The 15,062-nt window shown below is 37.9% G+C and overlaps 1 protein-coding gene across 1 annotated transcript; it reads left to right on the top strand.

The window, feature by feature from the left end:
* Positions 1–2,318: 2,318 nt before the first annotated feature.
* On the top strand, positions 2,319–14,240 carry neu1 (neuraminidase 1). Its single transcript, XM_022217182.2, has 6 exons — positions 2,319–2,560; positions 4,576–4,765; positions 7,227–7,489; positions 9,537–9,719; positions 11,614–11,833; positions 12,660–14,240. The coding sequence occupies exons 1-6, from the start codon at positions 2,465–2,467 to the stop codon at positions 12,878–12,880; spliced, it is 1,173 nt and encodes a 390-aa protein (XP_022072874.2). The 5' UTR covers positions 2,319–2,464; the 3' UTR covers positions 12,881–14,240.
* The last annotated feature ends 822 nt before the right edge of the window (positions 14,241–15,062 follow it).

Below are 15,062 nucleotides of genomic sequence, written 5' to 3'. Positions count from 1 at the left end.
ATAATTATGCTATTTTTTTTATTTGTAATTCAACAAAAAATACAAAATCTGTGAAAAAGAGTCAATTCATTGAATAATTACAGTTAAAACTTTTTTACAGTGCTTCTATGACAAACAAATCTAAACAAACATATACTAATAGTTAAGGCAAACCTAACTGATCGTTGATACTTTTGTGATACTTTTCTGTAGTTTATGATTCAATAAGAAGATGAAATAAAAGTTCACCAGGCGCCACTCTGACACAACAAGTAAAAGAAATAACATATTTATAGAGCTGGAAGCAGCAGCTGATGCAGCATTTCATCATCACCTACGCATGGGAATCCTATCTGATGCAATCTGTTGGAAATATTGGCATTTCTTTCAGCTATTCGGACAACGATTGCAGTTTCAATGAGTGATGTAATTACTCTGAACACCAGTAAACTTGTTGGTTTTACTGAAGACGCTGGTATTAAACTCTCAGACTAGTTCACACATAAATAGGAAGATATCTGTCACACCACAGCAGCCAAATGACACAGAAGAACAAGATTTAAGTGCCTTAGAATAGAAAATAGTATGAAAGCAAGCTTAACATGCATTGATAAATAGAATATATACTGAACACCCCTAAAAGTAGAGTAAATCAGATGTTGGAGCCTCGAATTTTACACCAATTCCCTCCCTCAAAATACACATTATCTATCTATCTATCTATCTATCTATCTATCTATCTATCTATCTATCTATCTATCTATCTATCTATCTATCTATCTATCTATCTATCTATCTATCTATCTAATGATAAAAAACAGTTTCTGTTTTCACAGTAAAATCCATTAACAGAGTACGTTTCCACATCACACTGTAATTATCATGCTGGACTATAAGAATCTTATAAAAATATCACATCTGAAGCCTATAGATATTCTGAAGTACATATCTAATCATGAGATCTCCTCCTTTACCACATCACTGAGAGTATTCTGTTCAAACATCCATGACAAGCAACAATCAACAAAACTGAGCAGAATAAAGCTTTATAATACATTAAAACACACATTTAGCACTTCAAGGATTGAACCAGATATTTTCGTCAGCTGAGTTTTTACTTTGCTGTTGTTGAAGATTCTGTCAAAATCCACATCCAGTGATTTATCCCTTTGATACTGTGTCCTCTGTATTACTCTGCACTGAAATACTGCGGCGGCTGCTGTTTGAGTTGTTTTTTTTTGGGATGTTCTGCCCCCGTGTGGATAAAAGCAGTCAGTGCACCCAACCTGCTAGCAACATGATCTGCAAATAAAGTGCACAGATAAATATTTAGGTCCTTTACTTAAATAAAAGTACCGATACAACAATGTAAAAGCACTTCCTTCCAAGTAAAACATCTGCATAAGAATTAGCAGAAAAACAAAGGTAAAGTATTAAAGTGAAAGTGTCGGTCACTGACAGGTGTAAATGCATGAAAAATAATAGCATCACTTAGATGTTGTGAAATGTTGCTATATAAATAACATTGAACTGATTTTTTATTATTAGGATTTTTGTTATTTTTTAATACATAGTTTATAGTTTTATGTGCATACAGGTGTCATTGTAAGTTACATAATTATCCTGTACAAAATCACTCAAAAAGTAATGAAAATAATAATGAAAAGAAACGAATAAACAAGTACCTTAATTTTTCAAAAAGTACTGTTCCTCAAATTAGTTTCCAGTGATTATTCATAATACAGAATGAGGATGAAACTGAAAACATTAGGTGCAAACTGAGTAATATAAAGTAAAATAAAACAAAGAATATAGAATGAGAAGATAAATTCATAAATCTAAAAAGACAAATATAATTTCACAATTTAATTATGTTATATATGTATGTATGTATATATATATATATATATATATATATATATATGTGTGTGTGTGTGTGTGTGTGTGTGTGTGTGTGTGTGTGTGTGTGTGTGTATGTTTGCTGATTTTTTTCTATATTTGTGTTTACACAGATTTTATATTTCTATATAATAAATATAAATACATCCGTAATATGTTAAATTCATCATTTATGTATTATTTTTTCTTATTTTTTTCTGTTTTGATTTTTTGCAGATTTTACATTTATTTTTAATAAATACATGCTACATATATATTATTGATTTTTTCCTCATTTCTTTTTCTACGTTTGGGTTTTACAGATTTTAAATGTATGTATACCATATTCATGTTGCATATATTATTTATTATTTTTGCTCTTTTCTTTTTCTCTGTCTGGGTTTTACAGCATTACTGTAAAAACACCACTTTGGTCTTTTATTTTGGTAGGGCGGTGGTCATGTGAACTCCTTCCGTGGTCACATGACTACATGAACGACTGTTTCGGTTCTCAGAGATGTAGACGAGCTGAGTGCAGCGGTTTCTCGGGTATTTTTAGGGCTGTCGGACTGTTTGTTGACTTATTTCTCCTCGGCTGCGTCTGTGGATGAAGTTTTCCAACATGGAGGCTGAGAAGAAGCTGCTGCTGGCCGGGCTGTGCTTCCTGCTGTCCGCCGCCTCTCCCGGTGCTTCCTCCAACCTGGTACGAGAACTCTTTACCGGGCAAATCTGACGTTATACTGGCGGAGTGGAGCTCTGCAGGAGGAGAAGGGGATGTTTTAGTTAAAAAATATCTGGATTAGTGGTTTAACTCCACTACAGGAAGTTAAAATGATGAGTTTTTTTAGCCTGTTTCTGTTGTTTTGTCCAGAGTTTAGACTCAGCTCAGTGTTAGTATGATCTTAGTGTTAGTTTCAGTTTTGAGTGTTAGTTTTTTATGCGTTGGTTTATGTGTTTATCTTGGTCTTGTGATGAGGTCTGGTTAAAGTCTGGAGATCAGTTTGCTGAATTGACATTAAGATCACCTGACTGTAACCTGACCTGTGGTGCCTCCACGTGGTGGCTCTGTTTATCTCCGTGATGTCAATCATACAGATTTACCAACTATTTAGAGCATTAAAGTTAATAATACACATTAATAGTGTTAATTGGACAAATGTACCTGACTAATTTCAATATTAAGGTTTAGAATATTAGAGTGTAGAATTTTAGTGGGTTAATTTAGAAATTTAGACCCTACTTTAACCAATGTATTTTATTTATTATGATTGAGATTATATATTATTAGGCTGTCAAAATTATTGCATTAATGCGGATTAATCCATCATCATGATTAATTCGATTAAAGCATTAATGCAGTTAACCTGTCAGCAGCACAGAATGACTCAAAATCTCTGAAATGAAATGTCTATCATTAATAATTTTGTGGTGTCTTGATCTTAAATTTGTATTTTGTAAAATCTTTTTAGGGTCCTAGCCTTAATATTTTAAAAGATCAAGTAAATTTGTATTCCATATAATATTTTGCATCTGTCAGGTAAATTTAAACGATCTAATTTTTAGTTTATTATTCTTATTGTGTAATTTTGTAAGATATCTAAATATATGTGTGTGTGTATATATGTTCTTATGTTCTCTACTTTCTTAAGTCTGTTTGATCATGCAAAATGAAATGTGATTAATATAGATTAATCTAAATTAATCTGCAGCAGCCCTGTGATTAATCTGATTAAAAATTGTAATCGTTTGACAGCACTATATATTATTTATAATAGATTTATCCGACTAAATTAAATACTGAAGTAAAGACCCTAAAGAATGTGTTTTGAAATGTATGTGATCTCAAAATATTATATATAGTAATTACCTGATTAAATCAAATATTAAGATTAAAACCCCACAGTAATATTATTTATGCAAATTGACCTTACTAATTTAAATATTGGGGTTCATGGTCTACAGTATTGTTAATACAATAATAATAGCAATGATAATAATAATAAGTTTATTTTTATACGGCACCCTTAACAACAGTGTTCACAAAGTGCTTTATCGTTAAAAGAACACAGAAAATCAAACAAGATATAGGAGACGAGTCAGAGCAGTCAATTAAAATAAATAATAAAAATGATAATAAATTAATAATTAACGAGATTAGCACTCATCGCAAACAAAGGGACAAGGCAGTTTTAAAAATTAAAGAACAAGACTGAGGATTAAAGTTAGAAATTAAAAGTCAGAGACTTCAAGAATTAGAGAGACAACGTCACACCAGAGAACCAGGCATCTAAAAGTGAAATAAAACAAGAGAGAAAGTCTAAAATATCCAGGACGCAATACAGAATAAAATACTAAAACTAAATGACGAAGCTAAAAGTACAATAAAGTTTAAAGCAAGTCTGTAAAAGTGGGTTTTCAGAAGTGATTTAAAAGAAGTTACTGACTCTGCAGGTCTGATCTCCTCAGACTGATACCTCCAAATATTAAGGTTAAGAACCTACAGAGCTTCATCCTACACGTCACTGCTGACCAGAGCAGATAAATCAGAATCTGCTCTGTTTGAACCAACTGTAATCGGTTAATCTTAAACCGTGTCAGAGCTATTAAATGCTTACTCTTAGTGAAATAAAACCACATTCAGTTTGTCTTCCCCTTATTTAAAGAGCAAGAGGAAGACTCATGTTCAGTGTTTCAACCTGGCTCTTCCTCTCTGTCCAGATCAACCCTCTGGTGTTTGAGGAGCAGCTGCTGTGGGTCAGCGGATCTCAGGGCAACGTCAACACCTACAGGATCCCACTGATCACCTTCACCCCCAAAGGAAGCCTGCTGGCCTTCTCCGAAGCCAGGAAGTCATCGTCAAGGGACTACGGAGCAAAGTTCTTCGCTATGAGGCGATCCACAGACAAAGGCAGGAACAGAGAAAACACACATTTAGAGGAGATAACAATCGGATGATACTCAGATTACACACATTTAGGACAGTTTTATTGTTTCTGAAAGTACAAGAGGGAATTTTTTTTATCGTCAGTATCAGGGAAGATGCTGTCCAAATGACATTTTCATCTGAACCCTCCTGTTGTCTTTGTTTACAGGCACCAAAAATATTGTTAAAGATAACTTTTATACTCATCTTTCTCTGTGTTCCTGGCTGCAGCAGTTTAGGAACGTCTATTTACTTCTAAGTGGCCTGTGTGAGGTCTTTGGAGACACTGTTCTGACATCTTTTATAGGGACATCTATGTAGTCACTGTGACCCTTGGTAGCAGAAATACCCTCACGTACCTGTGTCTTGTTGTGGAAATTTGCTATATCATTAAACTTAGAAAATGCAAAACACTTTTCTGGATCTTTGGCAGATTTTATTACAATATGGAGAAAACCAGAGTTTATCCACATTCTCCAAGGTTAGGTGCAAATGCAACAGCTTTTGTAATTAACAGACAGTCGGAAATTCCTTTTCATTGGTAACATAGATGTAAATGTAACCCTGTAATCAGTTTCCATACAACAAAACAACTGCTGAGTTCTTCTGTCCTAAACGCAAAACTGCTTTAGAAGTGTAAACACGTCTTTCAGGTCTGTCAGAATTACTCTGTGAATAGAAATAGTTCCCCAGCAGCAAAGTTACATGGACATAAAACAAATTCATACATAACTAGAAAAACACTCAGAGAGTTTCTCCATTCACTTAGTTACAGTGACCCCGTGCCAGAAATCTTTACCAAATCCATGGATCCAGACTGTAAGGCGCATCACTGTCAGTCTAATCAAGTGGTCCTTGTGACATTTCTGACCTTCCTTCCATCCATTATCTATACACCGCTTTATCCTCACTAGGGTCGCGGGGGTGCTGGAGTCTATCCCAGCTGACTCGGGCGAAGGCAGGGGACACCCTGGACAGGTCACCAGTCTGTCACAGCAGGGTTCTCGCCAGGATTTTTTTTCAGCGTAACGGCAGGTCCTCCTGCATGCGCAATAGACGGGAACGGGTCAATCGACAGGAAAGTACGGCTGAGGTGGGGAGACATAAATTAACCTAGATAGGCACCCAGTTGATAAAAACAAACGCACATGGCGTTATCTGTCAAAATAACAGCGCAGCGGTCCTAATCACAGTGTTAACCCTTCCTGTTCGGCCCCCGACCGTGGTCAGGAAGCCCGGGGTTAACCCCCTTCACTTCCTCAGCAGCCGTAGAGGTAAAGACACAGGAGCCCAGCCATATCGAAGAACACTGCAGCCTTTATTGTCTATAAACAGTGGCTGAACCGCACAGTACCGCCAACCCAGCAACTACACACCTTCTGTCCTCCTCCGACTGCACCGACTACCCGTCTCTCTCACTAGCTCTCCCCCTCCCTCCCACACACACACGCTGCTCTCTCTCCCACTCTCATGACGGAGCCACACACTCTCATAACAACAGCGTAATCTTTGAAATGCGCTGGTGTAGCGGCACTAATCACAGCGTAATCTTTAAACTGAGCGTAACGGCCTGTTAGACAGTGTAACGGGCCGTTATGACAGCGTAACGGACCGTTACACTGAAATGCGCGGGCATGAACCCTGCACAGGGCTACATTTACAGACACACAATCACTCTCGCATTCACACCTACGGACAATTTAGAGTAACCAATTAACCTCAGCATATTTTTGGACTGTGGGAGGAAGCCGGAGTACCCGGAGAAAACCCACGCATGCACAGGGAGAACATGCAAACTCCATGCAGAAAGATCCCCGGAAAGCCGGCACACGAACCAGGGATCTTCCTGCTGCAAGCCGGAAGTGCTAACCACTACTTCACTGTGCAACCCTCATTTCTGACCTTGCCTGAAAATTTCATCTAAATCCATTGGTCTGATTTTGAATAATGTTGCTAACAGACGGATAAACGTATGCCGAATGTCACATAACTCTGCTGTGGTGGAGAAAAAATATGAATTTCAGAGGTAAAAAAACTGGAGGTTGTGCAGAGAAACAACAGGATTGTTCAACTGGACTTGGTTCTTGAAGACACCTCATCTTGGAAAAGAGATGAAATATCTTCAGGAACCTACAAGAGAAGTCTTCTCTTGTATCTATTAGTCTGTTTTTGAGTAATGTTGCACACAGACGGAATAACAGACGGACAAACGTACGCTGATTGTCATGTAACTCCATATTGTTCCTTGGCGGAGAAATAAATCATAAAATAAGACCTCATGATTGATTTTACTTTCAAATTTTGTACATAAAGCAGACTTTTGTTTACATTTTACGACTTGAATGTTAAATAAAAACCTTGCATCAGAGACAGGGAGGAATCCGACCGAACATAAAATCTGAGGTTACAGTTTTATTGACCTCCTCCTCCTCTGCCGTCCCTGCAGGAGCCACCTGGTCCCCGACCGTCTTCCTCCTGGACGACGACAAGGCGCCGGACGGCAGCACCTTGGGCTCGGTGGTGGTGGACGAGGAGACGGGCTCGGTGATTCTGATCTACAGTATCTGCTTCCACCTTTACCAATGCGGAACGTCCAGCATCATGATGACAGAGAGTCGGGACGACGGCCTCAGCTGGAGCCCACCCAGAAACCTCTCGGTCCAGCTCGGGGTCAAGAACTTCGCTCCTGGGCCGGGCACTGGCCTCCAGGTGAGGAGAGCGGTATAACAGTAAGATGGGAAAAGCGTGTCATCTGTGAGCTAATATTTAAGCTAAATTACTTCCATGGTGCAGTGGTTTCATGGTGATTACAAGCTGCTGATGGGTTAATCAGTCACATCTCAAACCAACGATTACAGGCGTTAAAGTGAGACGTTAAACGCAGATTAGAAGTGATGTTGCTTCCTGTACAGCTGTTATGATCAGGAGTTGTACAAACCTTCATTCCATCTGAGTAAATATGCTTCAATGAGTGTTTCTTACTAACTAATGCATTTTTACAACAGTTTCATGCTTTAACTCGTATTTTGGATTTAAGAGTATTTTGTGGCCTTAAAAAAAACCCAAATTAAGAAGTGAAAACTGACCCAGTTCTAGTTTCAAGTTCATAAAGACAGCAGTCAGTATAACAGCTCAGAGTACAGCAGTTTGACTGAAGAATGTAGAGACTTAATGGATCATTAGTTCATGAAAATGGAGCTAACCCTGTAAAACCCACTGTTGCAAAAATACAACGTCAGTTTTATTTGATTTATGTTAATATGATTTTTTTCTAATTTTTTCTATATTTGGATATATATATATATATATATAAATAGAGAGAAAGAGAGAGAGAGAGAGCATTTTGAGTTTATATATATTATTATTATTTATATTTTTTAGTTTTATTTTACTTTTATAGCTCTTTTTTTTCTAAATTTGGGTTTATCTATATTATTATTATTATTATTAACATTATTGTTATTATTTATATATTTTGTTTTATTTTATTTTTATTGCTCTTTTTGCTCGATTTGGGTTTATATATTTTTATTGTTATTCCTATTTTTTCTTTTTATTTTATTTGTATTGCTCTTTTTTTTCTAGATTTGGATTTATATTTTTTTATTATTATTATCGTTATTTATATTTTTTGGTTTTATTTATTTTTATTGCTCATTTTTTCTACATTTGGGTTTATATATTTTTATTATTATTTATATTTTTATTTTATCTGTATTGCTCTTTTTTTTTTTTTCGAGATTTGGGTCTTATAAGGTTAATCACAGTAAATCATGACGCTACAAACTCAGCTGGGTCAGGTTGTTTAGTTTAGCAGCTTTGTTGAATTTTGACGGCCAGATTAGATTTTTTTGAGACCAAATAATCTGCACCTGTTTGGCAGACACACGTGTTTTATAAAGTATAAACAGGCGAAGTTTAGTATGTTGTCGTGACAACATATGTAAAGCTCAAGCAAACTGAGTCCACAAAGAGGAACAACAAGCTGAAACTCACCAAGTGGTGGAAAGTCTAAGTATATTAAAAGAAAGTGATGACGGATTTGCTGCTTTGTGTAGCTGCATTTCAGAGGGAATTATTGTGCTTTTTACTTTATTACTACTAATAGTTTGCAAACCTGCCAAAGGGCTGCTGCTGAGAAAATGCAGTGATATATAGTTAGAATCAAAATGCCTGGTTTCTGTGGTCAGAGTTCATATTTATTATCCAGACAGACTCAGTTCACCTCTTTGTGAAGATCAAAAATGTCCACAACAAACAGCTAAGCAGAAATAAAAAGCTGCAAGTCTCATCTTAAGTCAGCAACACCTGATACTCATCATTCACGGCTTCATTAAACTCTGCTTTTAGACCGCGTCACTGGAGTTCACAAAAATAACCCAAACATAACAGAAAACGGCTCCTTCACTGCATTTATCACACAGATGTACAGAAATTACTGCAAATTAAAGGTTCTGCAAGTCCTCTGTGGTTGATTACAGCTTTAGGAGGAGGATCAATGTTGATATTTTGGGAATTGGGTTGTTTTCCCCACATTCTGTGTACTAATAAGAAAATAACAGGAGAATCTCCACACCTGGTCACTGATGTTAGTTATTTGTCATCTCTCTCGTTTCTCCTCATCTTTCTGCCGTGGCCCGTCAAGGTGGTAAAAAATATTCCCTAAAACAGCTGGAGACCATCTTGTGAATTCATCACTGCTACAACGGAATTACTTACAGCGTCTGTCTGCTCGGTGTCCGTTTGTGCGTTGCAGAAGCGCTACAATCCAGCAAAGGGACGGCTGGTGGTTTGTGGTCACGGCACGCTGGAGGGCGACGGAGTTTTCTGCATCCTGAGCGACGACCACGGACGTAACTGGTACAACGGTGCAGCGCTGAAAAGCATCCCGTACAACCAGAAGAAGAAACCGCTGGACTTCAACCCTGATGAATGCCAGGTAGGCTGCTATTTGCATCTGTCTGTCTGTCTGTCTGTCTGTCCATCCGTCTATCCATCTATCCGTCCATCCGTCTATCCATCTATCCGTCCATCCGTCTATCCATCTATCCGTCCATCCGTCTATCCATCTATCCGTCTATGTCCGTCTATCCATCTGTCCATCCATCCGTCTATCTATCCATCTATCCATCTATCTATCTGTCCGTCTATCTATCTATCCATCTATCCGTCTATCTATCTATCCGTCCATCTATTGATCTATCATCTATCCATACATCCATCCATCCATCCATCTATCCATCCATGTCTCCTATTTGGGGTTGGGGTGGCAGCAGGCTAAGCAGGTCATTCTAGACGTCCTTCTCCCCAGCATTGTTTTCTATTTCCTGCTGGCAATGCCAAGGCGTTCCCAGTCCAGATGAGATATACAATCCCTCCAGTGGGTTCTAGGTCTACCACAGGGTCTCCTCCCATTTGGAAGTGTCTGGAAAACCTGCAAAGGAAGGTGCCCTTGAAGCATCCTAACCAGCTGCCCAAACCGCCTCAACTGGCTCCTTTTGACACCAATGAGCAGTCCAACCACCCTATCCGTGATCAGTAACCAGAACTCGTGACTAAAGCTAAAGGTTGGAATGTAGCTGGACTGGTAAATCCAGCGTTTTGCCTTCTGATTTCACCATGACAGTCTAGTGCAATTCCTGCATGACTGCTGATACTGCACCAATCCATCCCAAGTTCCACTTTCCCGTCACTCGTGAACAATATTCCAAGATACCTGAACTCATGTCTGTTGGTATAAAGACAGTGTAGTCCACAGTGGGAGTGGCATGTGGTGGTTGAATGGGTTAAATGACAGACTTTCAGTCAGGAGAAAGGAGGTTTTGAGCTGAAGCTGAGTTTGAATATAGTGGTTCTTTTCTAGGTTTTCTGCCCACTGCACCTTGGACAAAAACAAAGGTGCAGCACCAAAGAACGTTAGGACATAGTTTCAGTTTCTAGCAGAAAAGAGATGGTTTGGATTTGGCTGTAAGGGAACGTTAGAAGATCTTTAGTGATGTGACCTGAAACATGACTCCAAATGAGAGCTGTGTCTGGAGTGGTCTTCTGCCCTCTAGTGGACAAAAATATATAATGAACCAATGCATTTTTACAGCCGTGATACCGAGATGTCATAATTAATCAAATACCGGTCACTGATCAGAATGGACCTTTAGTGAGCGACAACATGCAACACTCTAGCATGATCGTTCTATTTAACCCTTTGATGCACAACATGGGTCAAAAGATACCCATATTCATATTGAATATTGAATTCATATTCCATTAAAGTCAAGTCAAGCCACTGTTGTTTATACAACAAATTTAAAACAACGTGGACCCAACGTGCATTACAATATTGGAATAAGACTGACATTGCCCAACTGTTTTTGAAATTTTGTTAAAATTACAGCAATTAATGAGAGTATGTTATCTTGCATGACAGAAATGTTTGCTCTGTCCTGTTATTTCTGCCCATGAACACAAATGTCTAATATGCATTAGTAAATGAATCCTAATTAGCAAAACTTGCTATTTTGGAAGACACCTAAGACCTCTTTGGCGTTTTATATGCAGAAAAAACAATGCTGATTATTAAATTCTGTGGTCATTTTAACTTTCCTTAGGTTTCATTTTTATCTTATATCTTATTGCATTTTAATTAGTTACTGTTATTGTTGTTTCTGTTGTGTATTTTATTGTTGCGTATCGCATTTTATTGTGTTCATTTGTTGTTTTTGCTGCTGGCTGCACCAAAAATTGCCCCGCGGGGACAATAAAGATTTCTTGACTTGACTTAAATTTCTCTCTCTCTTGTACCTCTCATACCGATCTCTTTCTTCTTCCTTCTGCAGCCGTTTGAGATGCCGGACGGCAGCATTGTGATCAACGTGAGGAACCAGAACAACTACCACTGTCGGTGTCGTGTTGTGATACGTAGCCATGACGGGGGAAAGTCTCTGCCCATAGACGATCTGTACTTTGACACCACGCTGGTGGATCCTGTCGTGGCTGCTGGAGCTATGCAGAAAGGAGGAGTGCTCTACTTCACCAATCCAGCCAATGACGAACACAGTAAGTACAGCCATGATACCGTGGATACCATGGATATCATTACTGCGTGCATTTTTACGTCAGTTGCTTGAAGAGAATTGTTTATATGCACTCATCTGTAATATTAGTCATATTTTTTAATGTCTTCATATGTCAGTTACTTAAAGAGCAACAGGCAGGTTGGTGACCCAGGTTTCTACCAAGTTTCTATCAGGCTTCTACCAGGCTTCTCATGTTTCTACCAGATTTCTATTCAATTCAATTCCATCAAAACAGAGAGAGCGGTGGGACAGACTTGACGAATCGAGAAGTTTACAAGCATTGAAGAGCAGTATTGGCTGTTCCAGACTTGGGCATTGGCAATTACTGGAACAGAAGCTAATGCAGAAGATCAGCTGGTATCACTTCAACTTTGTGGTCTTATGGTGTGACATGAAACAGAGAGAGAGGTGGGACAGAGTTGACTAATTGAGAAGTTTACAAGTATTGAAGACTTACGCTGGATGGTTCACAACTATTTGAATCTCTGACAGATCTATAATCATTGCTGTTTCCAGAGCAAGTACCAGAACTCCGCTGTTTCTCTGGGAACATAGTCCTCCCGTCCATATTTTCCATTACAGATGCAGCAGGGATGTCGCTTCCTGTGGACAAAGCTTACAGAAAAGGCTAGCTTTGTATTAAGGAAGAGTGTGATATTGATGTCCTGACAGGATGTAGTTTGTACCATCTGTACGGACACAATAATTCCAGGCAAAAACACCCTAATGTGACATAATATGACACATTTAAAGATTAAATAAATGGATGCAAATATGAGTAAACTAACTAGCTGTGTCCCCCTCAGGAATCAACCTCACCTTACGATGGTCGCTGACAAACGGAACTTCATGGGAGGAGAATGCGATCCAGATTTGGGCGGGGCCAAGCGGCTACTCGTCCATGACTACACTAGACAGCGGCTCTGTAGATGACCAGAAGTTTATCTATCTCATCTACGAAAAAGGCCACAAGGACTATGACGAGACCATCTCATTCGTCAAAATCCACCTGTATGGTGGCCAGTAGAGGACAAGTGAGGAGGTAAGAGGAAGGAGCTTCAGTGTGAAAAGTGCTCAGAGTTGAATTATTTTGTGGGAGCACCGCTACTCTTTTGATTTCATCTTTTGATTGCGAATCAGGTTTAAAACCTAAAGGGGAAATAGGAAGAAGTGGTTTCCTCCAAAGACTTTCTCAGGAAAAAAAAGAGACTTTTTGAACTCAATTCATGATATTCAAGAACAAGGAAAAAGGAGGCGCTGCACCATGAATGTCCCGCAGTTTGACCTGTGATGAAGCTTTCTAAAGTGAAGTTTTTCTGATTTTATCTTTCGGTTCACAGCAGATAAGTTTTTTCGAAATTTAGTATTCTTGGTCAAAGGTGGAAACAAACCAAGCATGTTATACTAAAGAAAATAAATATTAATATATTATTATTGTTTTAAGGATCATGTCCTGTCACATGACTGTTATCTGTTTTAAAATTAAAGGTTATAAACATGAGTGATATCTTTAGGGTATCATAAAATTAAAAAAAATTATTAAGGCACATTAATTAGCACCTCCAGCATAGATTCACTCATCAACCATTATTTAAACTGAAGTGGACCCACTGTAAAATCAGGTGTGGGTCTGTGCTTTTAATTATAATGAGGATTGTTTTTGCCTTCATGTATTCATGCCAACTGAAGTCATTTCTGCCTTTAAAGACAACAGAAATTGTAAAAAAAAATAAAAATGTTAATGGCCATTTTTATGATGATGTACTTGAATATCTTGTTGGGTTTGAGTGCTTTTAGGAAAACGGCGGTAATAATTATCTTAATTGTGTGTGCTGATTGATTGAATGTGAAGCGAGTGAAGAGGCTTTTGACTTGTGTAGAATATATCTTAGTATTTTCCAGTCAGCGTGCAGCGGGATCTCTGCTGTCTGTGGAATAAGTAAATGATTCCTAACTGCTTTTACTCGTTGTGTCTCTTTGCCAGATGCTTCAGGCAAAGAAATCTCACCATTCTTCTGCACTGTAACTGATTTTTCTTTATTTCCTTTTAAAACACACGGTTTATACCTTCATTGTCTGTTCACGTGATGGGAGAGAACATTCTTTTATGTCTGTGATAACAAAATAAGGCAAAGTCTTGGAAAGGATCTTCATATATGTACTAACCTGTTTTTAGTGCGTCTTTTCCTCGCACGTTCGTCATATAACATCATTAATACAATTTTAGTTTTAAACTTCTTTCAAAATCCAGAAAATCAGTGCTGATCGTTCCAGAAAGTAGCTGTTTTACACCTGAGAACATGAAAAAAGGGAATATTGCAGATTTTACACTTTGTCTTCCATTCATATCTGTTGTGCAAATCAACAAATAAAGAAGCTGCACCATATTCACTCTGTGTCTTCTCTGTCCTGTAGTTTGTGCTTCGTCCTCTGTGTCTTTGTACTTTTTCTGCAAGCATTTCTGGATCTGATGTTACTGGTCTTCATCCTCTCCTCTTTACCTTCATCCCAGCCAGTCGGGCAGACGACTGCTCTCCCTGAGCCTGGTTCTGCCAACCAGCATCACCGCTATGGAGCTCATTGGTAATCTTTGGATTTATAGGGCTTTCTGTGTGTTATTTTTATGGGTCTTAACCTTAGTTAATTAGATAAATTTGTTTGGTAATAGGTTAAAGCACATGTGATTATAGTTTGTTAACCTTAATATTTATATTCGTCAGTATTTGTCAGTATTGTTGGGTCTTAACTGCAATGTTTAATTTACTCCGGTAAATTTAATTCATAAGTAATACTGTAAAGTTTTAACCATAATATTTGAATTTGAATATAAAATTAACATCCGTCTTGTTTCTCTACTCGAAAGCATTTTGACTCTAGAACTTTTGCATTGAGTGTGATGTATAAATAACTGACACGACTAATAGTGACGTGTTGCATTTTGTTTCTGTTCTCTTCTTGTTTTAACTATGTTTTATGCTTATTTATTTACTCCACCAAGGAACATGGCAGAGTCGTGTGACGATTGGCGTACGTGAATCCGCCCGTTAGCAACATTAAAAACAGAAATTTTCAGGGAAGGTCAGAAATGACACAAGTGATTAGATTGTGGACCACAAATGTCTATAGAACTCTAACTGTGAATAATTCCTACTTTTTAAAGAAAATTTTAATAGTTTGAAGATGTTTTAAAGTCATTTTGGACCCATTTT

Source organism: Acanthochromis polyacanthus, chromosome 11 (assembly GCF_021347895.1).
Source record: "Acanthochromis polyacanthus isolate Apoly-LR-REF ecotype Palm Island chromosome 11, KAUST_Apoly_ChrSc, whole genome shotgun sequence".
In the NCBI taxonomy this organism is placed as follows: Eukaryota; Metazoa; Chordata; class Actinopteri; family Pomacentridae; genus Acanthochromis; species Acanthochromis polyacanthus.
The sequence above is the reverse complement of the archived record's forward strand: the minus strand, read 5'-3'. Positions and strand labels throughout refer to the sequence as shown.

Excerpts from the sequence above, each read along its gene's own strand:
- neu1 (XM_022217182.2), top strand. The coding sequence starts at position 2,465 with ATGAAGTTTTCCAACATGGAGGCTGAGAAGAAGCTGCTGCTGGCCGGG. Across the intron at positions 2,561-4,575 it reads CCGGTGCTTCCTCCAACCTG|ATCAACCCTCTGGTGTTTGA; the intron begins GTACGAGAACTC and ends CTCTCTGTCCAG. Across the intron at positions 4,766-7,226 it reads GAGGCGATCCACAGACAAAG|GAGCCACCTGGTCCCCGACC; the intron begins GCAGGAACAGAG and ends CCGTCCCTGCAG.